This window comes from Scylla paramamosain, chromosome 17 (genome assembly GCF_035594125.1).
Source record: "Scylla paramamosain isolate STU-SP2022 chromosome 17, ASM3559412v1, whole genome shotgun sequence".
In the NCBI taxonomy this organism is placed as follows: Eukaryota; Metazoa; Arthropoda; class Malacostraca; order Decapoda; family Portunidae; genus Scylla; species Scylla paramamosain.
In genome coordinates this window covers 3,477,639-3,505,606 of record NC_087167.1, presented here as the reverse complement: position 1 = coordinate 3,505,606, position 27,968 = coordinate 3,477,639, and the positions used below count along the sequence as shown (strand labels likewise).

At 44.4% G+C, this 27,968-nt stretch overlaps 2 protein-coding genes and 1 long non-coding RNA gene across 8 annotated transcripts in view; 2 read left to right on the top strand and 1 right to left on the bottom strand.

The window, feature by feature from the left end:
• Nucleotides 1–5,427, top strand: part of LOC135108319 (rab GTPase-activating protein 1-like) — a 42,175-nt gene extending 36,748 nt beyond the window's left edge. For all 6 annotated transcript variants that reach the window (XM_064019154.1, XM_064019155.1, XM_064019152.1 and 3 more), the window contains 2 exons: nt 239–418; nt 1,042–5,427. In XM_064019154.1, coding sequence (XP_063875224.1) covers nt 239–418; nt 1,042–1,299 — 438 coding nt within the window. In that variant the 3' untranslated portion in view covers nt 1,300–5,427. The remainder of the gene's footprint in view (nt 1–238; nt 419–1,041) is intronic.
• On the bottom strand, nt 138–23,685 carry LOC135108324 (uncharacterized). The gene is made up of 3 exons (XR_010272209.1): nt 23,462–23,685; nt 5,000–5,120; nt 138–391 (listed from the first exon to the last, which is right to left on the bottom strand). It is a non-coding gene; the product is annotated as an uncharacterized LOC135108324 (long non-coding RNA).
• LOC135108320 (uncharacterized) lies at nt 16,616–27,805 on the top strand. The gene is made up of 3 exons (XM_064019158.1): nt 16,616–16,855; nt 24,841–26,373; nt 26,611–27,805. Exons 1-3 carry the CDS (start codon nt 16,631–16,633, stop codon nt 26,689–26,691), a joined length of 1,839 nt encoding a protein of 612 aa, XP_063875228.1. The 5' UTR covers nt 16,616–16,630; the 3' UTR covers nt 26,692–27,805.
• The last annotated feature ends 163 nt before the right edge of the window (nt 27,806–27,968 follow it).

Genomic DNA, 27,968 nt, shown 5'->3' with positions numbered 1-27,968 from the left:
AACATAGTACAAGAAGAGATGCAAGCATATATGTGAATCCTTGAGGCTTTTCTCATTTTTTTTATTACTCATTTATCATGTACACATTTAGTAACAGGCATATGTGAGATATTATATGTAGGAGAAATAGTCATATATGTCTCATTAGCTTCTATTCTAAATATATTCATATACCTACACAAGTTTAAATTTTTGTATTTGAGCTTGGTGCTGAAGATAATGGAGTGTTGTGTTGCAGGCTAAGGTGGCTTCATGTGAGAAGTGTAGTGCCTTGCTCTCCCCTGTCTGTGGCCCAACAGTAGAGATGGGTCTGGAGGAGTCACCTGCAGTAACCAGGCTCCAGCAGCAGGTGCGGGAGCTGGAGCTGGAACTGGCCAAAACCAAGCTGGCTCTGGTAGAATCAGAATGCAAGAATCAGGTGAGTAGTCCAGATAATTGGTATGCACTGCCTTTTCATCTTTTAATATTAACACTGTATTAATCTGGAATATCAGATTTTGAAAGACACTCATTAACAAAATGTTGTAATGACTCCACTCTGAGTAAGTACTGGGACAGCTTACATTTGAGAGCTAATGGTGAGGAACTGTGGTATGTAAATGTACTTGTGAAGGGACATACACTGTATGTGAGAGGAGGCTGTGGTGAGCATCTGTGTTCAGATGTGAAAAGCACCTCTTTAGGTCTCAACCCCAATGGGACATTCTCATCTTTGGCTTACAGCAGGTGCTACAAGACATGTATATACATTTTAGATGAGAGAGAAGATACATACTATATGATATATTGCATGAATTTGTACAACAGGGCCTAACTGCAGAACTTGTTTATTTCTGATGCTCAGTAACAGACCTATCCTCTTCCCTGCACCTGATTCAATTCACTGATTGGAGAAGATGCAGGAGAACTTTCAGTTAAAGCTGTATCTTAAAATTAATGTAATCAAAACTGTTTTAGTTCATGGAAAAAAAAAATATTTCATGAGTTTTTATTCTTTCCACATGTGGCTTGTTCTGGAATTAATGTTTTATGTCCTTTCAGGATCTGACACATCAGCTGACCACAGCTGTGAGGGAGCTTCAGGCCACCAAAAATACATGGTTCCAGAAGACACTCACCTCCTTCTCCTCCTCCCTCAAGGAGCGCACTGGCTCCTCCTCCTATCCCTCCTTTACCACCACCACCACCACCACACAAACCACCACAGCTCCTGCCACCACCAGTGTAGTCACCTCTGCCACTACAAGCGCTAATGTTCAGCGTCAGATTAGTAAAGACAGCAACTCTGAAAAAATATAGAACATGCCTCTTCTCATCCTCCGCAACATTATATATTTCAGAAAACTGGCTAATGTGTGAAGTGTATTTAGAAATGGAAGGGAAGAGTAGGCTAGTATAAGGATACCTTTGCCACAAATGACTATGATAGTGGAGGAGAATGATGTGCTTAGTGTTGGGAAGTTTTAACTGCAGAAGTATTCCTGGAAATTGTGCAGTGATGATTAGAAAATACATTCCAGCACCTCAAGCACTTTCACCATTCTTTCATCCCCAGTCTTGTCAAGTGTGTGAAGAGAGAGTGAGGGGCATCACAAGAATGAAGGCTGTGGTAGAGCACTGGTGGCAGACTGAAATTCTCTGAGGTGGTGTGATGCAATGTAACTACTATGAACTATGAATGCACCACATTGCTACTTAGCTAGTGTGACTGCTCTGCTAAGGACTTGCCTGTGTCACGGTCACAGCATCTTCTATTTCTTCTGCTGCTGCTACTTTGACTACTGCTACTGCTACTGCAGCTTCTACTACTACTACTCTACTATTACTACTACTACTACTCTACTATTACTACTACTACTACTACTACTATACTACTGCTGCTGCTTCCACTACAAGAGAATCCTGGGTTACAAGCGACTTGATTGAAGTTTAGACTCAATTTTACTCTTTTTTTCCAGTTTATGAATGTAGAATGTGCATTGCCCAAAAACCTCACTAAAATTAAAATAATGAAAGTGCTTTAGGTATTTTTCAAATTTCATTTTAATTTATACATTTTATAGAATGTAATTCATCTGTACGTCCTAGTTCACTGCTGCTGCTACTACTACTACTACTACTACTGCTACTACTACTACTACTACTATGACTACTACTACTACTACTAATACTACTACTACTACTACTACTACAAACTCTACTATTACAAAAAATTTGCTGTTTCCAGCATCAACACCAAAACAGTTTCATGTGTGTGTGTGCATATGTTCCAATCATGTGCTTGTATATGTGCCTAGGATATATTCATACCTGTACTTAACAAAATACTACATACATTGAGCTAGGTATTAGAAAGCTTTTTTTTTTTTAGCAATACACAGAAACTAAAACTAAGTTAGTGTGAAGCTTTCATTGAGGGGAGCTTCAGCACAGTCCAGGGAGAGGGAGGGCACATGGGGAGGGGAAGGGTCTCATAGACATAATATTCCAGATTGTATTGCAAGTTAGGTCTAATAGAAGTCTTTGTTGCTGTAGCATAATGGTGAAGTGATGGAACTTGTAAAGAAGCACCAAGATGAAGAAGCTTGAAGTGATGGGATGAGGGGAGGAAGGAGGCATGTTTGAGGTGATGGGATGGAAGGAGGAATGAGGAGGCATGGAGGCACAAGGTGACATTAACAAGGATGATGAGAGAAGGGCCATTTAAAGGAGGAATGAGGAGGCATGGAGGCACAAGGTGACATTAACAGGGATGGTGAGAGAAGGGCCATTTAAAGGAGGAATGAGAAGGCATTTAGTTATGATGTAACATGAAAAAGATGAAAAGATAGGGTCCATATATATATATATATTTTTTTTTTTTTTTTTGAGTGAAATCCAGTTATTATGATGTACCAGAAGTGGACACAATAGGTGAACTTAAATAGTGGAATTTAAAATGTGACAGTACTATGGAAGTTAAACAGATGAGATAAAAATAATAAAATATTCAGAATGTGTAAAAAACTTAAAAGGACAAATTTCATACAGGAACTAATATGTGTTGAAAACAATACAGGAAAAACAGGGTCAGTCAATGGCTTTCATAGTGTTGCATATTTATGTATGTGGTAGATTTTTGTTCTTAGATCTGCCATTGTGTAGAATTTGCCTTGATGGTAATACATACAATTATGTACTTTATGTACTTTTAATAACTAATCAGGATATGGTTCCTGGAAACAGTTTTGCAAGAATTTCTTTCCTTTATGGAGAAAAGTTAAATTGCCAAGGAAACTTGTTAATTTTGATATAGAGGGGATGAGAAAGCAGGCAATTTCACTGTATCCACATGGGTGAGGTGAAAACTATTGAATATTTTGTATTTGCCATCAATCAGGATCATTGTATTTTTCTTTACTCATTATAGAAACAAATCAAGGAAATATTGACATCCTATTCCTGCTGCAACATTGTGTTTTCTTTCATTAATAATATTGCATTGGTTCCATTATTATACATATATACATGTTGTATGTACTCTCTTGATTTCTGAGACTTATTAAGAATATCTCAAGTCACTTGTACATAGATATATATTATAATCAAGAAAGTAATTTGTATTCATAAGTTATAAGATATTTACTGCACACAAGAGGTATTTCTAATAAAAAGAAGCTTATATTAATGTGTACCATGTAAAAGTCTAACTTCTCTATGTATATGAGAGAGAGAGAGAGAGAGAGAGAGAGAGAGAGAGAGAGAGAGAGAGAGAGAGAGAGAGAGAGAGAGAGAGAGAGAGAGAGAGGTGTGTGTGTGTGTGTGTGTGTGTGTGTGTGTGTGTGTGTGTGTGTGTGTGTGTGTGTGTGTGTGTGTGTGTGTGTGTGTGTGTGTGTGTGTGTGTGTGTGTGTGTGTGTGTGTGTGTGTGTGTAATGGCTGACAGAGACCCCCCCTTATGTCTCTGTTAATAACTGTTAATGAACATACTGCAAAAAAAAAAAAAACAATGCAAGTACTTACTACACCCACACATCTGTTTAGGAGAGCAATTTAGAAAGGATATATTTAATTACATGCAAATTTAGTAGCAGTTTTTACATGCAATTATATTAGTGGGTAGGTGAAAAAGACATTGGAGCAGTCAGGAGAGTGCAAACCCCCAAGGATAGCAAAGCCTGGGCACTGGCAACCTGGTAGCAGGAGTGGAGTCTTGCCAGGTTTACTATAGTTACAGTTCTACAATTATCATTTCGATATACTCATATGTTTCATAATACATATACATACATGCACATTTCATTAACATTGTACTATATAATATTTATTTTGTGATAATATTGTACCTCACTGTATTGTTTTGAAATATGAAGTATACACCCTCCAGTCATTACTCTAGTACAGGGTCCATGAAGGAATAGAAGTGGTTTTGAGAGAGAGAGACTCAGAACTGGACCCTGAGAGTGATGGGCTGTTGGGAGGTAGAGTGGAGCCTTTAACCCTGTCACTGGTATAGTTGTCCTCTGGGAACATTCACACTACTGTAAAATAATACTTGGAAGGACACAAATGAGAGAACTGGAACTTATGTTTTATCTTAGCTACATAACTATTTAAGCAACTGATGTACTATAACAGGTTACTGAAAAGTTGTGTAGCAGTGAAAGGGTTAAGGCATGTCAGCTTTGGGGCTTGTAAATGGCACCCAGACCTCCTCATGTCACACACTGTTTTGTTGAAGTATTAGGGAGGTGGAGAGGCACTACCATCTCCTTGAAGGAAATTCTACTTAATATAAACCTTAATATGTTAATTTATGCCATAGTCTCTCTTAGGTTGTATTTAGTGATGGTTATAGGTTATATTTATTCTTTATACAAGTTTTTAAAAAGTTATATATATTGAAGTTATGATTATTATCAGAATTATGTTATATGAAAGTTCATAATATTGTTTGTAAGGAAGTAATATTATTTGTTGAAGTAGGAATAACAGAACAAAACTTGGTCCCTTTCCACATACTGGTATTGCTTGGGTAAGTTGTGGTGTTGCTCAGCTTGACAGCAATGCAGGGGTGTGTGACAAGGGACCCACAGCCCAGCACCACCACTCAGTCATGGCTGGAGGCTGCCATCACTGTTTTCTGTTCAAGATATGTATTGTAAATATGCTGAAGGAAGGAATATGCTCATACTCATATGCCATTTTTAGTGCTACATTCTTTTTCATATAAATGTATGTACGCATGCATGGGCTGTATGTTGATTTCTGTTTATACCAATTATCTCTAAAAACTAATAAGGAAAAATTGTGCTGCAAGTGCTTGTTAGGTCAGTGAATAGCTGTAAGTTATGTTCAGTAATATGAAGTCACAGTCCCCCTTCCCTCCGATGGCAAAACTTGTGATACTGCCCTTCTGTACCTCTACACCAAATACACAATAAACTCACCATAGTTTCTCCATCCAACCACATCATATGGTAGCAGCGCCTAACCTCCAGCATTACTATTGTCTGGTGACTTGGACTCTTATCATTGCAGACAGTTGTAGTAGCAGGGCAATCAAGGCCAACCAAAATCCACTTGGGCTTTGGTGATCATCTTCACCAGCAAGGTGTTGGACTCACATTTCCATGAGTGTCCTGACAGAAGTCTGATCCCCAATGAAAGCCTCTCATGGTTAATTTATCCTACATTCAGATCAGTTTCTCCAAGGCAGGGCATCACATCTACATATGCGCGTCTCAAGTCATGTGATTTACTTGCCAAGTTGCACAGTGTTATATATGCAGCCTGCCTCTAGAACTGAAGGTTGGGAGAAGCCCTTGTCCTGTATTGAAATCATAGAGTCTGATGGTTAGTAGGCATACTGAATTGCATGTAATAATTACTAACACTGGTTATGTACTATACATGTGTCATCAGCAAGTGTGGCAAATACGAAGTGCATGGGTGATGATATAATAGTGTGTTTGAGGCACTGAAATCTAATCAGGATCCCTGGTTGGGATCCTCAAGCCGGCATAACCTTCAGAAGGAACCTAAACTTGAAGGTTGAGGAAAAATGCAAGGGAAACTAAAACTAACCAACCTTCACTCGGACATGAATATTCACGACTGTGAGAATAATAACAATGATTATGCAATAAGGAAGTATACACACAGACGCACACACACACGCAAGACCATTACCTAGGGTAAATTTAACGAATAATTAAACAACTATTATGAAAAGGACAAGAAGAAGTTACAAAATACAAGTTTTAAGCATAAGGGAAAAGCAAGATGTAAGAAAAGTCAATTTTACAGAAAGGGTAATAGATCAGTGGATATATATATATATATATATATATATATATATATATATATATATATATATATATATATATATATATATATATATATATATATATATATATATATATATGACAAAGAATCATAGATATATATAAAAAAAAACCGGATTAACAAATTAGGACAACGAACTCGACTAAAGTTACGTAAGAAGAATTAGGTAAGAACACACACACACACACACACACACACACACACACACACAAACGCAAACGCGCGCGCGCGCGTTAATGAGCTTGAGTCTATCATGTAAAATTACAAAATGGGCAAAATACACACACACACACACACGAAGCGATAACAAATAAGCGAAGTCAAGACAATGATTAAAGTCAGTGAGGAAACCATTGCCATAAATCACAAGCCTTAATTACAGTGCTGAAACCCTTGTCTCCTCTCCCCCCTCCATTAACTCTCCTTAAACTCTCTCTTTTCTCATCTCCTTCACCCCCTCCTCCCAAGGCTCCCATTCATTGTTTGCCTGCATCTCTCTCTCTCTCTCTCTCTCTCTCTCTCTCTCTCTCTCTCTCTCTCTCCTTCCAGAGTAAAGGTCACGATCCCGGAGCTACGGAGGCACGAGGAAGGAGAGGCGTGTGATAAAATGGTGACGAAGAAGAGGAGGAAGGAAATGAGGACGAAAACAAGGAAGAGGGGAAGGAGGTAGAGAAGACGACGGCGAAGATAAGGAGATGCAAAAAATACGAAAACAGAGAGAGAGAGAGAGAGAGAGAGAGAGAGAGAGAGAGAGAGAGAGAGGTGGGGGGAGGGCTCATATGAAACACAGATATACTACGTACCAGCGGGTCGAGAGGATTACAGTGAGGAGGAGGAGGAGGAGGAGGTTACGAAATCACCAGGAAGGCCCATAGACAATGATAGTTAGATGATGATGAGGAGGGAGAGAAGAGAAATAAAGACTGGGGATGTAAAGAGTGGAGATAAGGTAGCAATATTTATCTTCTCTTTATCCTGTGAGGGTGATAAGCAGAGGGAGACTTCATGAAGCAAGGGTGGCGTGGGAAGACGGAGGAGACAGATGGATGGAGAAGGCGAACTGAGAAGGCTATGATAGATGATAGGAGAGAAGACTGGCATGGAGATGGTGAGGAAAAAGATGGGGAGGAAGAAAAATACGAGTCAGATGATGGTGTGAAAGGAAATAGGGGTGAGGGGTGATGGTGATGGCACAAGGAAAGGGGAGGTCACAGGGACGCCATCAGGTTTCGTGGGCAGGAGGCGCAATGGTGAGAGGGGGTAGTAGTAGTGGTAGTGATGAGGGGGTGAGGGCTTGGTTGGGGAAGGTGGAGGTTTAATGAGGAGGGAAAGCATCGTGGCGGATGTTAAACAAGATGCGAGGTAAAAAAATATAACCAATGGAAAATTAATTTGATGTTTATACGGAACCTGTGTGTGTGTGTGTGTGTGTGTGTGTGTGTGTGTGTGTGTGTTGCTCGGAAGCGAGCCCGAGGAGGTGATGGTGGTAGTGGTGGTTGCATGAGAGATGACGCGGGCGGTGGAGGAGTAGGAGGGGGAGGGGAAGTGGGGTTTGAGGGAAAATCCATCCTGACGCAATTTTAATTGGAGGGAAGGAGGGGAGAGGGAAGGAGGGGAACACACTTTGGGTGCAGAGCCGGAAACACGTTCTTGACCAACGTTTTGAATAGTCACCTTCAATTTTTTTTTGTCTCCCTTTCTTTCGGGAACCTTGTAGGGAGCGGCAGTGTGTGGGGTCAGGCATGTTTTTTTTTTTTTGTTATTATTACGTGTGTCACTCGTTGGCCAATACTACTTGCTTACATAGACGAGCACACGACTCAAGCCACGCGGCGCAGGTACTGCTGATGGGCAGGTGGTGGTGGTGGGTGCGGCTCTGACTCTTGCGGTGCTGGTGGGCGTTTACCTTCGTGACTTCACAGGGAAAGCAAGGAGGGTCGTGGCCACACGCAACGAGAAGGGAAAACCTTGACGGGATGTTTTGCATGCTTGACTGACAATATAGCGCCCTGTTTTGTTTCTAGCTTCTTGACTGTGTGTGTGCTTGACTGCCAGCCTGTCTGCTTGCGTAATACCGGTTTGTCTTTTTGCTACTCTGTATGGCTGCCTTCCTGCCTCACTATATAACTGTCTCTTTTATCCCTCATGCGCTTGTCTCTTATATGTCTGCCTGCCTGGGTTCCTTAATATTATGGAAGATAGCCAAACAGCAACAGACCTTTAGGTGCTGGCTGAATGTAACAAATTCGGGAGGAAATTCGGAGAAGGGAACCAGTAAACACCCTCAACACGTTTCGTCCAATGTTTTTTTTGGAGGCGACACAAACACAGATGAAGAAACGACAATTCTGATACTGAGATAATGGACATGATCTTATGGGGAAGCTTCAAAGGAAAACGATAGCAGTAAGGAACACAGCCGCTTGATAATCCATAAAAGTGGGAAGATGAGGCTTGATTAGTTAAAATTTGTGCATCGGAAAACTAATAAGCTTCTGATTTGTGGTTTTATCGCACGTGATTCTTCTAGTGATAAACTGTTCAGATCATTAGTGTGAACATGGATATAGGAAGAAATTATGTTCCTAAAATGTTAAGAGGGGGTGGAGTGCGGAAATACCTCAGCCCTTACCGCTGCGACCAACAATGGTATATACACAACTATACACACAACGGACCGACCACCTTCACGAGGCCTCGGTTGCGCAATGTTAGGGTAAGGTGGCCCTGCGGTAGGAATGATGAGGCATCACTGTGCATCACCATCATCATCAGCCTAGGTATGTCCCTTACCAGCCAAACACTCGTCTCTGTCACTTGCCCGTCTATTCCAGCAGGAGGAAGCGGCGCGTTACACGTGATACCACACCATGCTGGTTTGCAACACTTTGGCAGATCATTACATTTGGTCCGCTTCCTCTCAGTGATGTGCCAAGTTGCACCTGCCTAGTTTCACAGAATAATGAAATACGAAAGCCTCGTCAGCACGAGAAGGTAATGTTCCATGGAGGAAAGTACATCACATTATTAGGGTACACAAAAGGTGAGAGGGGCAGAGGACACGAGAGGTGACGCACTGCTTAGAAGCGAAGACTGTCTCAAGTCCACATTCTCTGTTGTTTCTGCGTCTCTCTCCTACTTTAAGAAAAGCTTTGGTAGAATATACTGAAGCTTTCAAGACCGTTTTCACGATTGTACAGATAGTTCAATAAGAATTCATCATTAATGGGAACCCGACTTGTCTTTGTGGCTTTTGAAAACAGAATAGAGACCAAAGAGTTCAAGAATATAAACAAAAACATCGAGACACATCGTAAGAAACATGACGTCAAGTTTAGTCACCTGTACAGTGACTGCCTACCTGCAGCACAGTAAGGCCGCCCAACTGTGAATCAGATTACCATGAAGACCTTGGTCACGCCCAGGTTCCACCCAGCCTCTGCAAGATTGTGTCACCAAGAATACCAAAGCTAGAATTCATACGAGCGAAAGATTGAAATAAGGAGTCACCTTTTTTACCTCGCTTCTCTTCGGGGATAATATCATTAACTCAATTTATCACAACAGCAGCTTTAGTGGAAGATAGTTATTTTTTTCAAGAATGTTTTCATGGTTCCAATGATGGTTTAAAAAGATCCTGCATCACCAGAGAAAAAAATCTATGAGAACGCAACTAATGTTCTTTGTGGGGTATGAAAAGTCCTTGTGAGAGCCCAAAGCATTTCAGAATACGAGCCCAGATGCTACATGAACCTTTGTTGAATAGGACAGGGGAATGTTGTCATCTGCTCGGGGAAGCTTTCCGCTCGACCCGGAGCTCTCAAAGTTTACTTGTCTGTGAAGCAACGACTAATAACGTTCACGACTTCAATCTGGTTCACGCACACCGTTTTTGGCCACTTGAGAGTGCGTATCCAGATTTTCTCTCTCTCTCTCTCTCTCTCTCTCTCTCTCTCTCTCTCTCTCTCTCTCTCTCCAGTGTGACTGCATAACCTTCCCTTCACGCACATCTTTTATAATCCTACACACACACACACACACACACACACATACAAATCGGTCACCACGTCAGGTTACGCCATTAATTCATTTCATAACATCCCTGCATTAGTTCTTAATGTTGTCTAGTTTCCTTCAGGATACAAATAAACATGTGCTTCCCCACTGAACAGGTGAACTTTCTGAGGCCTTGATCATCTCGCACAACTATTTTGCTCCAGCTTGTGGAGGGTTTTCCCTTCCCGCCTGTGCCGTGCCACGCGCACCTCCAGTGTCAAGTATAATGTGCACTTGCTGTTTTCCTCGCTTTTTTTTTTTTTTTGGTAACATTCTACTTTTGTCTTCTTTCACATCCATCTCATCTCTTACCTCTTGTATACACATGTCTCCCGTTATTTGCGATGCCGTTAACAGCGTCCTTTCTACCAGGATGAACACAGGATCAAATTATTTACAAGGTACAAGAGTGTGTGTATATATATATATATATATATATATATATATATATATATATATATATATATATATATATATATATATATATATATATATATATATATATATATATATATATATATATATATATATATATATATATATATATATATATATATATATACTCTTGTACCTGGTAAATAATTTGATCCTGCGTTCATCCTGGTAGAAAGGACGCTGTTAACGGGATCGCAAATAACGGGAGATATTAATAAGACGAGGGGAACGGGAGCGTATTACAGGGATGATTTTAAAAGAAGACATGTAAAGGGACGACGATGAAGATAAGAAAAAAAAAGTTAAATATGTGAGGAAAGTAACGGATATCTGAGCCATTACCCAGCATACGATCAGACCTGAAAGAGAAGAACATAAGAACGTAAGAAATAAGGGAAGCTGCAAGAAGTCACCAGGCTTACGCGTGGCAGTCCCTGTATGAAATATACCTACCTATTTCCACCTATTATCACCATCCAAAAATCCGTCTAATCTTTTCTTAAAGCTCCCTAATGCCTTAGCACTAACAACTTGATTACTGAGTCTGTTCCATTCATCTACAACTATTCGAAGACCAATTTCTTCCTATCTCTTTCTTGAACCAAAAATTTTCAAGCTTGAACCCATTATTTCTTGTTCTGTCCTGGTCGCTGATACTAAAAATTTTGCTTACGTCCCCCTTGTTATAACCCCTCTTAACATACGTCTCTCTAAAGAATGTAAATTTAACTGTTTCAGTCTCGCCTCCTAGGGAATACTTCTCATCCCCTGTATCCTTTTAGCCATTCCCCTTTGTACTGATTCTAAAAGACCTACATTCTTCTGTAATGTGGAGACCAGAACTGCACAGCGTAGTCTAGATGAGGTCTGACCAGCACCAAATATAACTTTAGTATTACTTCGGGACTTCTACTTTTAACACTTCGTTGTTTATCGTGTACCTACTGTGTGAGTTTCCTCTACCTACGCTAAGTACTTTGCATTTGTTGATATTAAACTGCATTTGTCATCTACCCGTCCATTCGTTCATATTTAAATAGGATGAACGAATAGGACGGGCAGGTGATAGGTAATGTATATTTTCGCATTACATAACACAAGATGCACCATACATTCACGCATATACGCTCACACACTATCACCAGTTTCTCACCATCACCTCGTACCATCACCATCGCGCACACTATATCCCCATCACATTGTCACTCCATCATACTCTTTCCTTCCATCACCATCATTCTGTCACGCATGTAGAATCCTTAAAGAGAGGAAACATAAAGAGAGGAACTCGTAATAGTATCATTGGCCTCTACTTTGCTGCTGCAGGTGGTGGTGGTGGTGGTGGTGCTGCTGCTTCTCTGTCACAATAGCACCACCACATACTCACGAGCACCACCGATCCACGCCACATCAACACCCATTCACATTCCATTACAACGTCACGCACGTAAAAAGAAAAAAAAAATGTAAAAAAAAAAAACCTGATATAGTACTATTGGATTCCTTTGGTTCTCCCTTCCTCTTCCGAGCCTTCATTTCCCACACTTAGCCTCTTCCCCCCAACACACCTCGCCACGACACACGCCTCACCAGGATGTGTTGAGGAGCTGAAGGGCGTGCAGAGGACGTAGCGGGGCTTCCTTCCTTCGTGCTATTATAGACCTGCAGGAGGGAAGGAAGGAAGGGAGGGAGGAGGAGAAGGGGGTGGTGATGGAGTTGGCGCTGGTGGAGGAAAGCAAAAGGAACACAAATGAAGAACAGTCTCTAGTAGATATGTTGACTGACGAAATTGGCGATAAGCAACACAGTGTAATTAGAGCGAGACACGAGGGAGTAAAGGTGAGAAAGGAAGAAGCGATAGAGCGGGAGGAGGAAAAGAGGAAGAGGAAGAAAGAAAGTAAACAGTCTATACAGCAGATATGTCGACTAAGACGAGGTTAGTGTAGTGTAATTTAGAATGAGAGACGTGGAATAGTAAAGGTGAGAATGGAGGAGGAGGAGGAGGAGGAGGAGGAGGAGGAGGAGAAAAAACAGCAGCAGACTTGTTGACTCTTAACTAGACTTCTGATTATTTTTTGGGGCAGATGCAGGATAATAACAGGTAGAGGAGGAGGGGAAGGAAAAGGAGGAGGAGGAGGAGGAGGAGGAGGAGGAAGAAAGGAACGAGGCACTAAAATTAAGATACTGAAGAAGGGAAAGTAGAGGAGATAGATGAACCGGGAGAGTTGCGGAGATAATTATTCGGGACAAAAAAAAAAAAAAGAAAACGGAGATAATTATTCGGGACAAAAAACAAAAAAAAAAAAAAAAAATCTTGGAAAACTTGACACGAAGTAATGAAGAAATGCAGGAGTGATAATGGATGGCGTGATGCAAGGTGGCGATAAGGGAGAGGCAAGAGGATGCGAAATAGGAAAGAAAAGAAAAAAGAAAAAAAAAGACGAAATTCTAATGTCAGTTTAACACGTAACACAAGGAACACGAGCCGCCACCACCACCACTACTACCACCACCACCATTTCGCGAACCGCCTGAGAGGACAAAACAGTACCGCACGTCCTAAGAACAGAACACACACACACACACACACACACACGCGAGAGAGAGAGAGAGAGAGAGAGCGCAAGAACCAAGACACACTGGCTAAAGGAAGAAAAATGATTAATGACACGCGGCTTTGTTCTTGACCGACGACCTGATAGAGAGAGAGAGAGAGAGAGAGAGAGAGAGAGAGAGAGAGAGAGAGAGAGAGAGAGAGAGAGAGAGAGAGAGAGAGAGAGAGAGAGAGAAATATGCACCCGAGAATGATAAGTTATGCATTTGGACAAAACAAAACGCAACATAACTCAGGAATGTAAAGTCTCGCAGTTTTGTTCAGTTCTTGAAGTCACTCGAGTTCTGATTTCCTTAGAGAGAGAGCTGAAGGTTGAAAAAATGCAGACAAAAAAAAAGAAAAAAGAAAAGAAAGAACAAAAGAGGGTAGAGTACAAGATTGATGTCAACACAAGGAAGCAGCTAACGCGGGGACGACACACACACACACACACACACACACACACACACACATACACACATCTTCCCTACCGTATCCCGGATGTGGATAAAAGAGTGAGTAAGACGCGTAAACAAGGAGCGAATCAGATCCGGTAGAGAAGAATAAAACTGAGGAAGGAAGAAGAGGCGAGAAAATGAGAAAGAAGAGACGGGAAGAAAGGAAGAAAACACTTTGATGATGCGAGAAACTGGGAGGGGGAGAGGATGATTAAAGAAAAAAGAGACAGGCTATGAGAAAACGAAAAAGGGGAGATGAGACGAGAGGAATAAAGATATGGTGAGAACAGATGATAATTGAAGGATAGGAGAGAAAGGGAAAAGAAAGGCGAGAAGAAATGAAACGAAAGAAAGGGAATACAGAGGTAATGATGAGAGGAGGATGAGATAATGAGATAAAAAATAAATAGATCAGATGAAAAAAAAGACAGATTACGATAAGAGAGTAGAGAGGAGAGGACAAGAGAGAACCAAGATGGAGAACAAAGGGGAAAGAAGTGGACGAGGAGAGGAAATCATGGGCGGGGGAAATACGGAGACAGAAGGCAAGTTTTCATAACACTAATTATTGTTATTGAGGAGAACGAGACTAGGGGGCGGTGAGCGGTGACCAAGAGATGTGGTGAACGGGAGGAGGATGTGACGTGCTGGTGATCTTCCTAATTGATGTTGCCAGTACGCATTAACATTGTTATTATCACTATTGTTGCTATTATCATCAATGGTTAAGTTAAGTTGTCTTTTTTAATGCTGTAGTCACCTTCGAATGACAGCAGTGATATTAACTATACTACAGCTGTACTACTATTGCTACTGCTACTTCTACTACTACTACCACAATTACTACTGTTGTTGCTACTGGTGCCGCGACTACTACTGCTACTATCATCGTTACAACTACTACTACTGCTACTATTACTACTACCATCACCACCACCACTCCCACCACCACCACAAAACAGCCACACTAACAAACAAATCTCCGGTCACACACACACATACCAAATGCTTACAAAACACCACCACCACCACCACCACCACCACCTCTAGCACCGCTCCTCAACATTTCCACATCCCCTTGACCTCAGCCTCACGTCCACAGCATGACATAACACACAGGTCGTTCCCTAAGCACACACTGACCGAGGCTGGAAAAACCCAGGTCCGGCACCCTCCTCGGTTATAGCAGAAACGTTCTTTGTGCTCCTCCTCCTCCTTCTCCTCCTCCTCCTTGTCTTCGTCCTCGTCCCCATCCATCTCTGTTCCTGCAGCAATCTCCTATACGCTTTCCTCGTCCTCACCTCACGTCCTCCTCCTTCCCACGCCTCAGTGTTACGCAACTGTTCTCCCTTGATCCAAGAGAATGAATCTTATTTGAGTGAGTGAGTGAGTGAGTGAGTGTGTGTGTCAGTTAATCTCTCTCTCTCTCTCTCTCTCTCTCTCTCTCTCTCTCTCTCTCTCTCTCTGTCGGTATGGAGTTTTGCAATATTTAATGAGCGAAATGTCAAATACGAGACTTCCAAACCCCCTTTAAGTGAAATAAGTAACTAAATAAAACAATATAAAAAATAAAACAAAATAAAAATTAATAAACAGATGAACAAGTCCACGACCAACAAGCACTGGTCACGCCACACCATAATATAATGCACCAAATACCGGAATGTGAACCGGTAACACAGCAACGCCTGGAGCCACGCAACAAGAAGGCAAGCAGGACAGGGACGCGAGGGAAACAGTGCGTCCGGCTCCCAAGTTTTCCAGCAGGCACGAGCGAAGGACAAGAGAGAGGAAAAAAAAGGTAGGTAAACAGATTCTGGAGAAGAACAAATAAAAGGAAGAAACGAGAAGAAAGAAGAAAGGAGAACAAAAACAAGACGAATAAAAGGAAGAAAAGGAGAAGAAAGAAGAAAGGAGAACAAGAGCAATAACAAGAACAAGAAGAACAAGAACAAGAAAATAATGAAGGAGTACAAATAGACATTTATTTTGATCTTGCCCTTTATATTATGGGGGAGGAGGAGCACTAAGTATCAGGCCCTAGATCCGTATTCTCAAAGGACTCAGCGCCTCATCTCCACTACGAGTACTCTCATCATAATAGGAATCTGGTGGAGCCTGTTATTTTCAAGGGCGTTTTCATGATTTTAGTTGTAGTTCTGCAAGACAAAAAGACACCACTAATGGAAAAATCATGCGAAATCGACTATTCCTCTTATGGTCTTTGAAAATAGCACTTATGAGACTCTAAAGTTTACGAATATTAGCGTTAGTGGGTGTTTATCAGTGCATGACAGTTTGTTAAGGGATAATGAGGGAAAATTACTTCCTCTACCCAAGCGCAGTGCATTACGGATCCTGTTTGCATCTCCTTCACGGGACCTTTGCTGTGTGTACAAAGGAAAGGGGAGAGGGGACGGCAGTCATCTCTCATGGGCCTGGCTGGTAGTTTAGTTATCCCGTCATCTGGAACTCAGATCTCAAGAGCAACTTTCAGTAAACCCGGAAGATGGAGACAGGAGGCTTTATTATTCTGAAGCGCTTTGCTCTCTCATCACGACTGTTTTCAAAGACCACAGAGACGATTAACCGGGTTCTCCAGTGTTTTTCCTGTTAATGATGTGGAAATCTCGTTAATTTGTCACTAGAAACACACACACAAAAATGAAAAAAAAGAAAAAACATCCTTAGAAACCCGCGTAGCTTCAACTACTTTCGAATATAGTGATGGTGCGGCGCAGAAGTGTTTCAGAATATAGTCCAATGAGGCAAAGACAGAGGGTGATGCCTGCAACACGAAGCACAGCCCAGCCCGTCCTTCCTTCCTGTCGCAAGATTCACCCACATTGTGACCTTGATGAGATAGGAGGATTTACCCAAGTGGCAACCGAAGGCGCCAGGAAGGATAACATAAATACGAGGCGGCAGCGGCACGGGGCAGTCTGCGGCGGAGAGGCCAGAGTGTGCGTGGCGGCTGGTCCCTGCACAGTGAGTATTGAGGCGTCTTCCAGCACTCGGGTTGCCGCTGCCGCTCACCGCTAACGTGCGGAACTGGGATTTATCACGCAAGGCTGCGGTCGGTGACTTGTGAAGCACTTGGGGTCTCTGTTTTGAATCAAAGAGGAAAGATGTGCGTGCGTTTTTTCTGCGTATGTCTGGCGTGCAATTTGCCCAGTCATTTCAGTCCCCTCCTTGTGGTACTGTCACATTACCCACAATTTAATAAGTACTTCAGCGATGATTTGTGAACTATTCAGGCTTGTTGTTTTTAGTCACTTGTTTGGTGTGAAAAAAGAAGTGCAAGCGTTTTTGTGTAAGTCTGGCGTGCATTTTTTCCGAGTCACTTCTCTCCTTGCAGTACATTATCATTACCCACAGCTTAATAAACACTTCGGCGGTGACTTGTGAAATATTCTAGCTTGCTGTTTTGAATCATGATGTGAGTTAAAGATTTTTTTTTTTTTCTTTTACTTGCTTGTCTGCGTTTTGTTCCGTCAGTTCAGCTCCTTCCTCGCAGTACACTGCCACAGCCGCGCCTCGTCAGGTATCCCGCAAGGGAGATCATACCACGTTTCATGTGCGTGTATCGCTTTCATTTGACCCCCGCAGCGTTACCAGAGTCCCGGCCTGACCTCTTCAAGGGTGTCCTGGCCGCGCTGTTAGGCTGGCATGACTTTTGCTAACACTCACATGTGACTCACGACTAAACTGTCACAATAATACGTCAAAAGCTAAATCACTATCTCACATTATTGTCGAGTTAGTCTTTTTATTACTTATCACTTTCTTGGGAGGACGTCAATAGAGTTTACGGTGATGGCTGATTTATAACATATCCTTTTCTTTTCTCACCATTACGTGCAAGTGGAACCATGCTGACGCTCTAACGGGTGGTTCAGAATGTATGGCGTTCTCTACCCATGACAGTTGCTGAGATAAGAGACTAAACGTGAAAGAATGGGTGAGGGTACATGGGATGGGTCATGAATGGGTGGAAGTAGTGGGGGAGGAGGAAGAGCAGGAGGAGGAGAGCTACCGGCAGCATACAGGTGATCACAGGTGAAATATTTGTGATTAAGGAGAGCAGGCAGTTGATAGCGGCTTACGTGAATCCTCCCTCTCCCCCTCCCTCACTCCTTCCTTCATATTACTTCTCTCCCGCCTGTATGTCCATCCGTCCGTCCGTCTGTCAGTCTCTACCTCTTCCATACATCGTTTCTTGGTTGTCCCATCTTCATCTACAATTACTACTATCATTATCATTATTTTATCTAACCTTTCCTTTTTCTGTCTATAATTTCTCTCAATTTCCTATTACGAATTTGATTAATGAGAGAGAGAGAGAGAGAGAGAGAGAGAGAGAGAGAGAGAGAGAGAGAGAGAGAGAGAGAGAGAGAGAGAGAGAGAGAGAGAGAGAGAAATAAAAAGAAAAAAATACTACAAAACACAAAAATCAAAACACGAAAAAGAAAAAAAAAAAGGAATTAAGAAAAAAATTCCCCTCAGAATTTACAACATACAAACATAAAAATAAACTTATCACATTTTATTTCCCTCTTCCTGACGCACGCGCACAAAAGAAGGACGGACCCAGCGCGCATTCCTGGGAACGCCATAAATCGCAGCGCTCACCGGGTTATGGAAGTCTTTTGAAACGTGTCAGCGCGACCCCTGCTGATTTATTATTATTATATTTCCCTCTGCGACTGGAGCGTTTAGAGTGAAGGAAAGATATGGGTGGCGATTCTCTGGAAGGAGGGGGAGGAAGGAGAGAGTAGAAGATAGTAGGAGGAAGGGGGAGAAGAAAGAGAAAGGCGGGATTCTAGTAGTAGTAGTAGTAGTAGTAGTAGTGGCAACAGCAGCAGCAGCAGTATACAGTAGTAGAGGTACAAGTGGATAGGAAAGAAGAGATCAGGGGGTTATGGGACGAGGAGGGGACGGAATGGTGGGGTTAATTCAAGGTCAGGGTTGTGATAGGAGGAGGTGAGAGAGTTACAGGGTCAGGGTGGAGGAGGGAAGGAAGGAGAGAGCTGCAGGAGGAGGGAGGGGAGGAGAGGAGGGAGGGAAGGGTCAGGGACGATGGAGGAAAAAGGCAATATGGTCATGGAGAGACACGCGCCTCAGGGTTGTGGAGGAGGAGGAGGAGGAGGAGGAGGAGGAGGAGGAGGAGGAGGAGGAGGAGGAGGAGGAGGAATAGAAGAGATGACATGCATAGCTATTTATAAACACTTTTTTTTTTTTTTTTTGCAAGGAAGTTAATTGATGCAAGAAATGCGTTGACAGTCTCACGTAACGGAACAAAGAAACGAAGGGGAACTGAGAAAGAATATGAAATGACTACTAGGAACAAAGTTTAATTTAGAGAAGAGTCCTAGGTAACTGTGTTTGATTAGGAAAACGTTCTAGGGATGGAGCCTGATTGGAGACAAGTACTAGAGACGAGGAATAATTAGGGAGAAGTATTAAGGGACGGAGCTTAGTTGTGGGAATGTGCTGGGAATGGAACTCAGTCAGGGTAAAAGGGATACTAGGAACATAGCTTTCAATCTGGGAGATAGTAACAGTAACGGGCTCGATTATGGAAAAGCACAAGGAGATACAGCTCAATTAATTAAGTAAAAGTATTAGGTGATAGAACTCAGTTTGGAAAAGAGTACCAAGACACAGGACTATTAGGGAAAGGTACGAGACACAACCTTGCCTAAAGAATGGTACAAGAGACGCGGCTTAGATGAAGGTATTGGAAGGGACGTTGCTCAGGTCTGAAAAGGTTACTTGGCGTTATGGATTAGTTAGGGGAAGATATCAGGGAAGTGGCTTAGTTAGGTTAGATTAGATTAGGTTAGGATGAAATTAAAATATAGAAGAAAAAAAGGGGAAAGAAGTCATTACGTATGATTAGAAGGAAAAAGAAAAAAAAAGGAGAAGAAAAAAAGGAAAACACTGAAAATCTAAGGTAGAAGACGAAATAAGAACAAAGAATAATAATACGACAGAAAAAAAAAACTCGATTACCACAAACACACACACACACACACACACACACACACACACACACACACAATACCGTTCTGCATAAATCAGCCTCCACACACAATACCAAGAAAAATTTATTCCCACTAACATTGCAACCACCACTCCTTGTGCCTCGCCTCGCCCCGCCCAACACCTCGCCCTGGTCGCCGCGGCCCAACCCGGATCTGGCAGGAGAGGTCGTGTTCGGTCGGACATTGACATGGAAAGAAAGAGAAGAGGGAGACGGAGAAGAGGGAGACGGAGTGTGGGGGGAGGGAGGGAGGGAAGATATTATGCAATGAGAGAGAGAGAGAGAGAGAGAGAGAGAGAGAGAGAGAGAGAGAGAGAGAGAGAGAGAGAGAGAGAGAGAGAGAGAGAGAGAGAGAGAGAGAGAGAGAGAGAGAGAGAGAGAGAGAATGCGCAAGGTATGAAGCAGTAGCGCCAGTGCGTCGTGGCCTCCAAGGTTACGTCGCATAACTTGTGTGTGTGTGTGTGTGTGTGTGTGTGTGTGTGTGTGTGTTATTCGTAAGCTATTTATCTTTTTTTGTCAGTGTTTATAAATAACTATTGCTTTTATTATATGCATACAAATACTTATATACAAGCTCAACTTCAACTGTACGCACGAGGCAATAACGCGGACGAGAACATAGAAACGGAAAACCGAAAACGGAGCTACACACACACATGCACGCACACACACACACACGCACAATAAGAAAAAATATATGTACGTATTTGTAAAGATGATAGGCAGAACTGGGTTTGACTCGGAGATGCCTTAAGTAGTGATCCTGTGTGTGTGTGTGTGTGTGTGTGTGTGTGTGTAGGAAGATGTCGAGGAATTAATAACGGAACACAAGTGGGAAATTAATCTCCTAAGACCAGCAAATATAAAACTCAATTACATTTATTACACACTCAACTAACAATGCACAGTAAATTTAATCAATACTTACAACACACTTTATAAGGATGACATTCACACTTTTCCCTCCGACCTCCCGAACTCCTGCACGTCCTTCTTCCCTCTCCCCATCCCTCTTCGCCAACCCTCAAACCTCCCCGTACACTTATTCCCCCTCCAACTAGTCATTCCTCTCCTCACCCCTTACTTTTCTTTCAAATTCCGAAGCATCCTCCAAACACTTCAACCTCAATCCTCTTTCAATCTTTATTCTACCCCGCTACTTAACCTTCGAAAACCCAAACATGACCTGCTATTCCTTCCCAACCTCCACCACCTCTCCTTACTTCCCCCTCTTCAACCTTTCCACTACTTCCCATTCAGACCTCGAAATTCTTCCCGCTATTCCTCCTTCAACCCCCAACCCCTCCCACTCTTCCTCCTCCAGTGCCCATTGCTCCTCCTCCACTCCCCAACCACCCTCCCCTTTCCCTTCTCTAACACCCAACCCCCTCCAACTCTTCCTCCTTCTAACCTCCTTCGTTACTAACCAAACCAGGATGCATCTCTGAGTCACCTCACTCCCTGCGCCAACACTGGCTGTCCGCCCCTCGCCCACTCACTCCCACAATGCTCCGCGCCCCTGCGACTCAACGGCGGGGAGTAGGAGGTGTGTGTGTGTGTGTGTGTGTGTGTACTGGACGCGGGAGGAAGGTGTGATAATGGTGGTGGTGATGTGTGGCTGTCTAGTACTTGGTGTTTTTGCTCGATAATAGGGTAGATGGGTAGGTGTGTTTTTTTGTTCATTATTCTTTTTTTTTTTCACTGCTTTCGTCTAAGTATTGTGTGGTGAGAGAGAGAGAGAGAGAGAGAGAGAGAGAGAGAGAGAGAGAGAGAGAGAGAGAGAGAGAGAGAGAGAGAGAGAGAGAATCCGGGTGTGGTCCTGTTACGCTGCACCTTAATATCTTCATCTCTAGAATAAACATCTATTCATACGTTTTTGCCCCTTCTTTCTTACTCTTCTTCACAAATTAACATTCATTATGGAGTAAAAAGGAAAAAAAAAAAAACTTTCATCTGTATCCTAACGAGAACTTCTGTGATGAAATACACTTGTGAGGTAAAGAAGGGAAGGGGATACGCTGACGACCCTCTCGCTCCTTATCGCATCCCTCGCCCTTACCTGCTGTATAAAAAGTCACCCCCGCTATTCCTTGCCCAACACTCCCTCCCGCGGGCGTCTAGCTAGTCTGGTCCCTGCTGAAGGCTTCTTGGCCGGCTTCAGGATGACTGAGCTGGAGCTCCTCTTCGCGTTGGAACTTGGAAAATGTTCCTGATGCGCTTACTGATGTGCTAGAAATCGATGTACTAGCAACGCGACCCTTCTGAGAGCAGGTTTATTCCAACGTCACTCCTTTCCATTGATATACTAACAGAGAAATACTAACATACGCACACACAAAGGACAAATTTAAATACGGAAACCAGATCACAAGATTTTGAATCCTGCAACTAAATACACACACACACACACACACACACACATTGGTACTCAACGAGGCTTCAAAGAGGTGGAACGAAGATCGTCACCAGTCATCCTGCGTCTCGTCCCGAAGATGACTGGAAGCTTTGAGTGTGAAGGAACCGTCGCTGGTGTTGAGAAGATTCAGTACCACTTATAATGTTATTAGCATGTCTATAGTACATCATAACAATCGAAAAAAAAAGTGTAGAATGCTCATGCAGAGTAACTAGCGACTTCCGGTCCCGCTCAACGCTGTGATGGATTGTTTGATAATCTATAATGCTACACATCGTTCGTAACACTACCCACTGGATAAGGGAATTCAGTGATGGCAGGCAAACACTCTAGAGGCGTTGGCATAAAGTTCAACGAAGCAAATATTTCAAGAATAATAATGAGCAAACTTGGTTAATGGAGTGATGAGCATTTCCCTTTTTAATGGCAAGTGCTCTTGCCGTGGTAGGGAGTTGGTCGTTCTACTAATCCGTGTTAGAGTCTTGCTCATTCTTCTAATCGGAGTCATGTAAACTAGACACTTGCAGCCATACAAGACAGATCACTAAGAGGAACAAAGTCCAGCATGCTCCCCGCTAAGACGCTGTAACCCAGCCTACCACAGAAACAAGCTGAACTACGCCGCACTCATCCATGACACATCCCCCACATCCTTTGTTGACAGAGATGAGTGGAGTCGTTCTAAGGTGGGTTTGTCCAGGGTGGTGATGATGGACATTACTTGTCTTGCCACTGCAGCTTGTCGGCCTCGCCCAGGGTGGCGAATAGCTGCAACCGCGAGTCGCCTCCTCACACTATATTGCTGCATTCCGCCCCGCCTCGCCTGGTCGAGGCTGACATCACGAGTCGATTGCCTCCTCCAAGGAAGCTCCAGCGAGGGAGAGGGTGGGGAGGGTAGCGATCACCAGCGGTACTTTATCACTGGTTATTGTTAACGAAATAAGGGGGACCCCTAATAAAAGGGAAGAAATTATCCTTTTCCACCACTCGACGCCGCGGGGCAAGACCATTCGCCCCCACCACACAGCCTTGCCCTGGCGCGGCACCAAGCACGGCCCCCCCCTCCCCACACACACACACACACACACACACACCATTACAGTTAATATCAGTCCAACACATAGTGACTAACCGGATTAACTCCACTGATCTTCCTCGTCGCCACTCGTCCGCCGTCCCGGCAGCAGCGGAGGGTGGGAGGGACGTGGCTGGGATTTAAAATATATCATGACGTGAAGGTGCTGAGGCAGCGGTGTGGCAAGGACAGGAATGTGGTCTCGCCGGCAGGTGGCGGAGGACACTCCCGGGTCCCGGCGCAGCACTGCAGATGCGTGAAGCCCGGACTGAGGAAGTCTCATCCTCGTGAACCAAGGCGGCGAGTCCTGTGTTCGTCTGATACGGGATTTTTTTTTTTTTCCCGCGACAGGAAAATACTTTGATGGGATGTTAACCAAGTTGGAAATATATCACTAGAAAGGAACTGACGACATGTTAATTTTTACATCCACTTCACAGATGAATAAAAAAAAAAAAAATCATGTTTTCCTGGCGATATCCTGCAACACTGCTCGAAGCTTCACTTGTTCATAGTCACCACTCAGCTACATCAATGTGAACAAGACTTCGATATAGGACACACACACACACACACACACACACACTATTGCTTTCTGAAGGTCGGGTGTATGGATAGTTCGTTTAACATAACAGTGGTCATGAATCGAACCGTGAACCGGCACAGCATCTGAAGTAACGGCAACCAGGCGATTATGAAGATAAGATTCCAATGTCTTCACGCCCAACAAGGGAATGCGCGAGGAGCAATATATAATGACGGGTAGATCTGGAGAGATGAGGGACAAGTGCACTGGAACGGGGAGATAGGAGGGATGGGAAAAGATGGAAGGAGTGGGAAGAAGGGATGGAGAGGAGCAGGAAACTGATTTTTCACGGATCCAATCGTTCTCAAATGAACCCAACGTTCCACACCCAGCATGAATCAGCCATTCTCAGTTCCCGTAACGCTCAGAGAGAGAGAGAGAGAGAGATAGAGAGCGCTACCATTTATACCACAGCATCGCACACCACCACAGCCTCGTGCCACAACCGCATCTGATTCTAAGTGAGTGGAGGCACGTTCTGATCAATCCTTATTTACTAGCAAATAGAACAACGTAGGATGTTTATTATGTACTACAGCGAACAGCCGCGAATATCGTCCCACGAGACAACTGTTAGCAAAGGATCTGAGAGAATTATTTTAGTGTACACGAGTATTATATGTAAGATCTTCCTCTTCGCTTTGTAACGTTCACAGGGCTGACTGGTTGCTGGTTGCCTATAGTTGAAGCCTAGCGTGATGCCCGTGTATGTAGGCTGTGTTAACCTACTCTACCGTAATCATATACTTATATTTTCATCCACTACTTCACTATTTACAATACTTCCCATTTATACCATTTGATCATCCCACGCTCGACACCAATCTAACCCTCCTTTTGTTTCCCTCAGATGCGTTGCTTCGTGGTATTGGCGGTTACGGCGGCGGTAGCGGCATATGGTCCGCCTCGTCCTTCCACTGGCGGGGGCAGCGGCTGCGGCAGCGGCTGTGGCTCCATTGGCGGTGGAAGTCAGGTAGTGACCACCCACGTGTCCCCGTGCCCCGGTGGAAACTGCGGAGGATCCTCCGGATCTGGCGGGGCAGCGCCGTCCGGGGATGGGGATTACTGGTGGGCAGGAAAGGACAATCCCTTTGCCAGTCCTGGGCGCCCTTCACACGTCAGCATCGGCTGCAGCGGCCCCAGCTGTGGCTCAGGCTGTACAGGAAGTGGCTGCCCCTCGCAGGCCCAACCCTCGCCAGCAGGTCCCGCTCCTGCCCTCACTCCAGGCCCCCCTCCAGGCTCCGTCCAAAACCTGCTGATGCCACCCATGGGCATCTGCTCCGCCAGCTACGTCTGCGTTAACTGGCAACTGTGTCGTGAGGGGTATGTTATCGACGATGGCACGGGCGTCATCGACAAGCAGCAGAAGATTATCCCGCACAGAGTGGCTTCCGCTTACACCAGCTGCGGCGGGGACATGATATGCTGCGGCGTGCCCCAACACGGCACCGGCACCCTTATCCAACCAGCCACGCCCGGAACATCCCACTCCCCCAGTCGCGGTACGCCCGCACGTCCACACACGCCCAGCAGCCCGTCTACATTCTCTGTTCCTGGCTCACCCTCAAGCCCACACAGTCCGTCAACATCCTCTGGCCCGGGAAAGCCAGCAAGCCCACACACCCCAGGCAGCCAGTCGACGTTTACTCTTCCTGCCTCACCCTCACAGCCACACACGCCTGTCAGCCCATCCTCTGGCCCGGGAAAACCAGCACGCCCACACACCCCAGGCAGCCAGTCGACGTTTACTCTTCCTGCCTTACCCTCACAGCCACACACGCCTGTCAGCCCATCCTCTGGCCCGGGAAAACCAGCACGCCCACACACTCCAGGTAGCCAGTCGACGTTTACTCTTCCTGCCTCACCCTCACAGCCACACAAGCCCATCAGCCAACCAAAGCCCTCTGTGCCTGAGACGGTAGTCAGTCCACCAAAATTCTCTGGCCCTGGAACACCCGTACACTCAGGGTCTGGCCTCCTCCCTCGCCCACAAACACCCGCCAGCTCCGGGTCTGTCAGCCCACTGCAGCCCTCCCCGCAGCCATCAGTCCCAGCCACAAGTTACGGGTTCCCAAGTCCTGGCGTGCAGCAGCCAGCCGGCCCCAGTCCTCTGCCCTCTACCGTGAACCAGGCCCGCCCTGTGCCGCCCAACCAGCCCTTGCAGCCCGTCAGCAGCCCTGTGGGTCTGGCCAGTCCCCCACAAGGCCAGGCGGGCGGCATGGGCATGATGGGCATGATGGGAATGATGCCTCGCTCGGGATCCTGCAGTGCCGGCACCTACTGTGTTCTGCAGGAGCAGTGTAACCCCTACACAGGCTTCATCATGCGCGGCAACACGGCGGTGATGGCGGTGTGGCCTGAATCCCCGACCGTGCCTTTCCTGGTGAGTGTCTTCCTCTTCTTGCCCTGTCCTCACCTCCATATTTATACAAGGATTGCCATGTGTAGACCTGCTGTCTTCTTGCAGCTTCTCTTATGTCCTTTCTTGCTTATACGGACTTATGACTACATCACCATAATTCAATCGTTACTCATCATGTATCCCTCCCTTGTCTATTCTTCACAGATTGTAGGAAGCTGTTTCTGTCCTTTGTGTAATATTGTTCTCGCTCTCCAACAGCCTTGCTTCGTTCCTGACGGCTCCATCTCTAACGGCGTGTGCTGCCAGGAGGCTCACCCCAACGCTGGTGGGGTGGACTAAACATCGCCACCACCATCAACAAAACCTGCAGCATCGAAAAACGCCAAGCATGTCTTTGCGTGCGTCATCGTTCACTTCCACCACCACAAAAACGCTACCACTTCACACCACGCCACGTCAAGTACCAGCCATACACCACACGACGCCACGTCATGTTACATACCAACACCACCAAACCACACCACACCATTTGGCTGTATGTTGCACCATCACATCACGAACACCACATCACACCACTACACCATCACATTCTGATATCACAACACCACAGTACATTGGCACATACTAAACGATCACACTAACATCACTACAGCGCACCACACCACATCACACCATACCACTTGCACCACCACACCACACCACCAGATTACACGACTACACGACTACACTATAACACTAACACTACTGCATTACACAATATGACTGCACGTTTACACCACCACCACCACCACCACAAAACTGACACTACCACACCTCACCACGAGACTGACAACCAATCACTACACCATACCACGTGACTGCACACTTGCACAACCAAGTATCACCGACACCACAACACGCTAACACCATCACAATACTACAAGCTGACACCCTTATATTCCCACCACTGTACTGTTCAGACGTTCGAACACATAACACGGCACTACAGCACATTCTAAATTTCACCTCGCTACACCACACCACACCGTTCACAACACATACACTGTAAAACACCACACTAACCAACACAACACCATTCGAGTGTCGGCACATTCATTACACCATTTGCACCATTAACAGCTTTCACGAACATATGGACATGAGAAAGATAAAACACACACACACACACACACACACAGGGCGCATAGACGTGCTGAAGGAAGAAAAGTAGGAATGATCTCTGGTTCTCCAGCTTCTCTACGCTTCGTCCAGCCTCGTTTAGCAACCCGATTGGATTCTCATGGACTTGTGTGACTTAATAAAAAAAAAAAAGCAATCAAGACTTATAAAGCCACGGTCCACACATCCATTTCAAACGATCCTCCAGGTCCTTCTTCACCCCCATGCATCCCTTCCTCTCCTACCCCATCGCCTCTGTAGCTCGGCGTAATAAAACGAATGTAAGAGCTCGCAATCTGTGTATTCATCACCCTGTTGATATAATTCTCCCTTGTAGCGACGTTTGCATGAGACATGGCGATTCCTGTAACCTGTAAGAGAACTAACTACATAAGAGTCTAACTTAGGGTGGGTTGGAATAGACGAGCAGCTGATGGAGATTAAGACGAAGGGGGAAT

What these genes read in the sequence shown, in the direction of transcription:
- LOC135108320 (XM_064019158.1), top strand. Translation starts at nt 16,631, where the DNA reads ATGAGGCAAAGACAGAGGGTGATGCCTGCAACACGAAGCACAGCCCAG. An exon ending in TGGCGGCTGGTCCCTGCACA is followed by an intron (nt 16,856 to 24,840) that starts GTGAGTATTGAG and finishes TGTTTCCCTCAG; the next exon opens with ATGCGTTGCTTCGTGGTATT. An exon ending in CCCCGACCGTGCCTTTCCTG is followed by an intron (nt 26,374 to 26,610) that starts GTGAGTGTCTTC and finishes GCTCTCCAACAG; the next exon opens with CCTTGCTTCGTTCCTGACGG.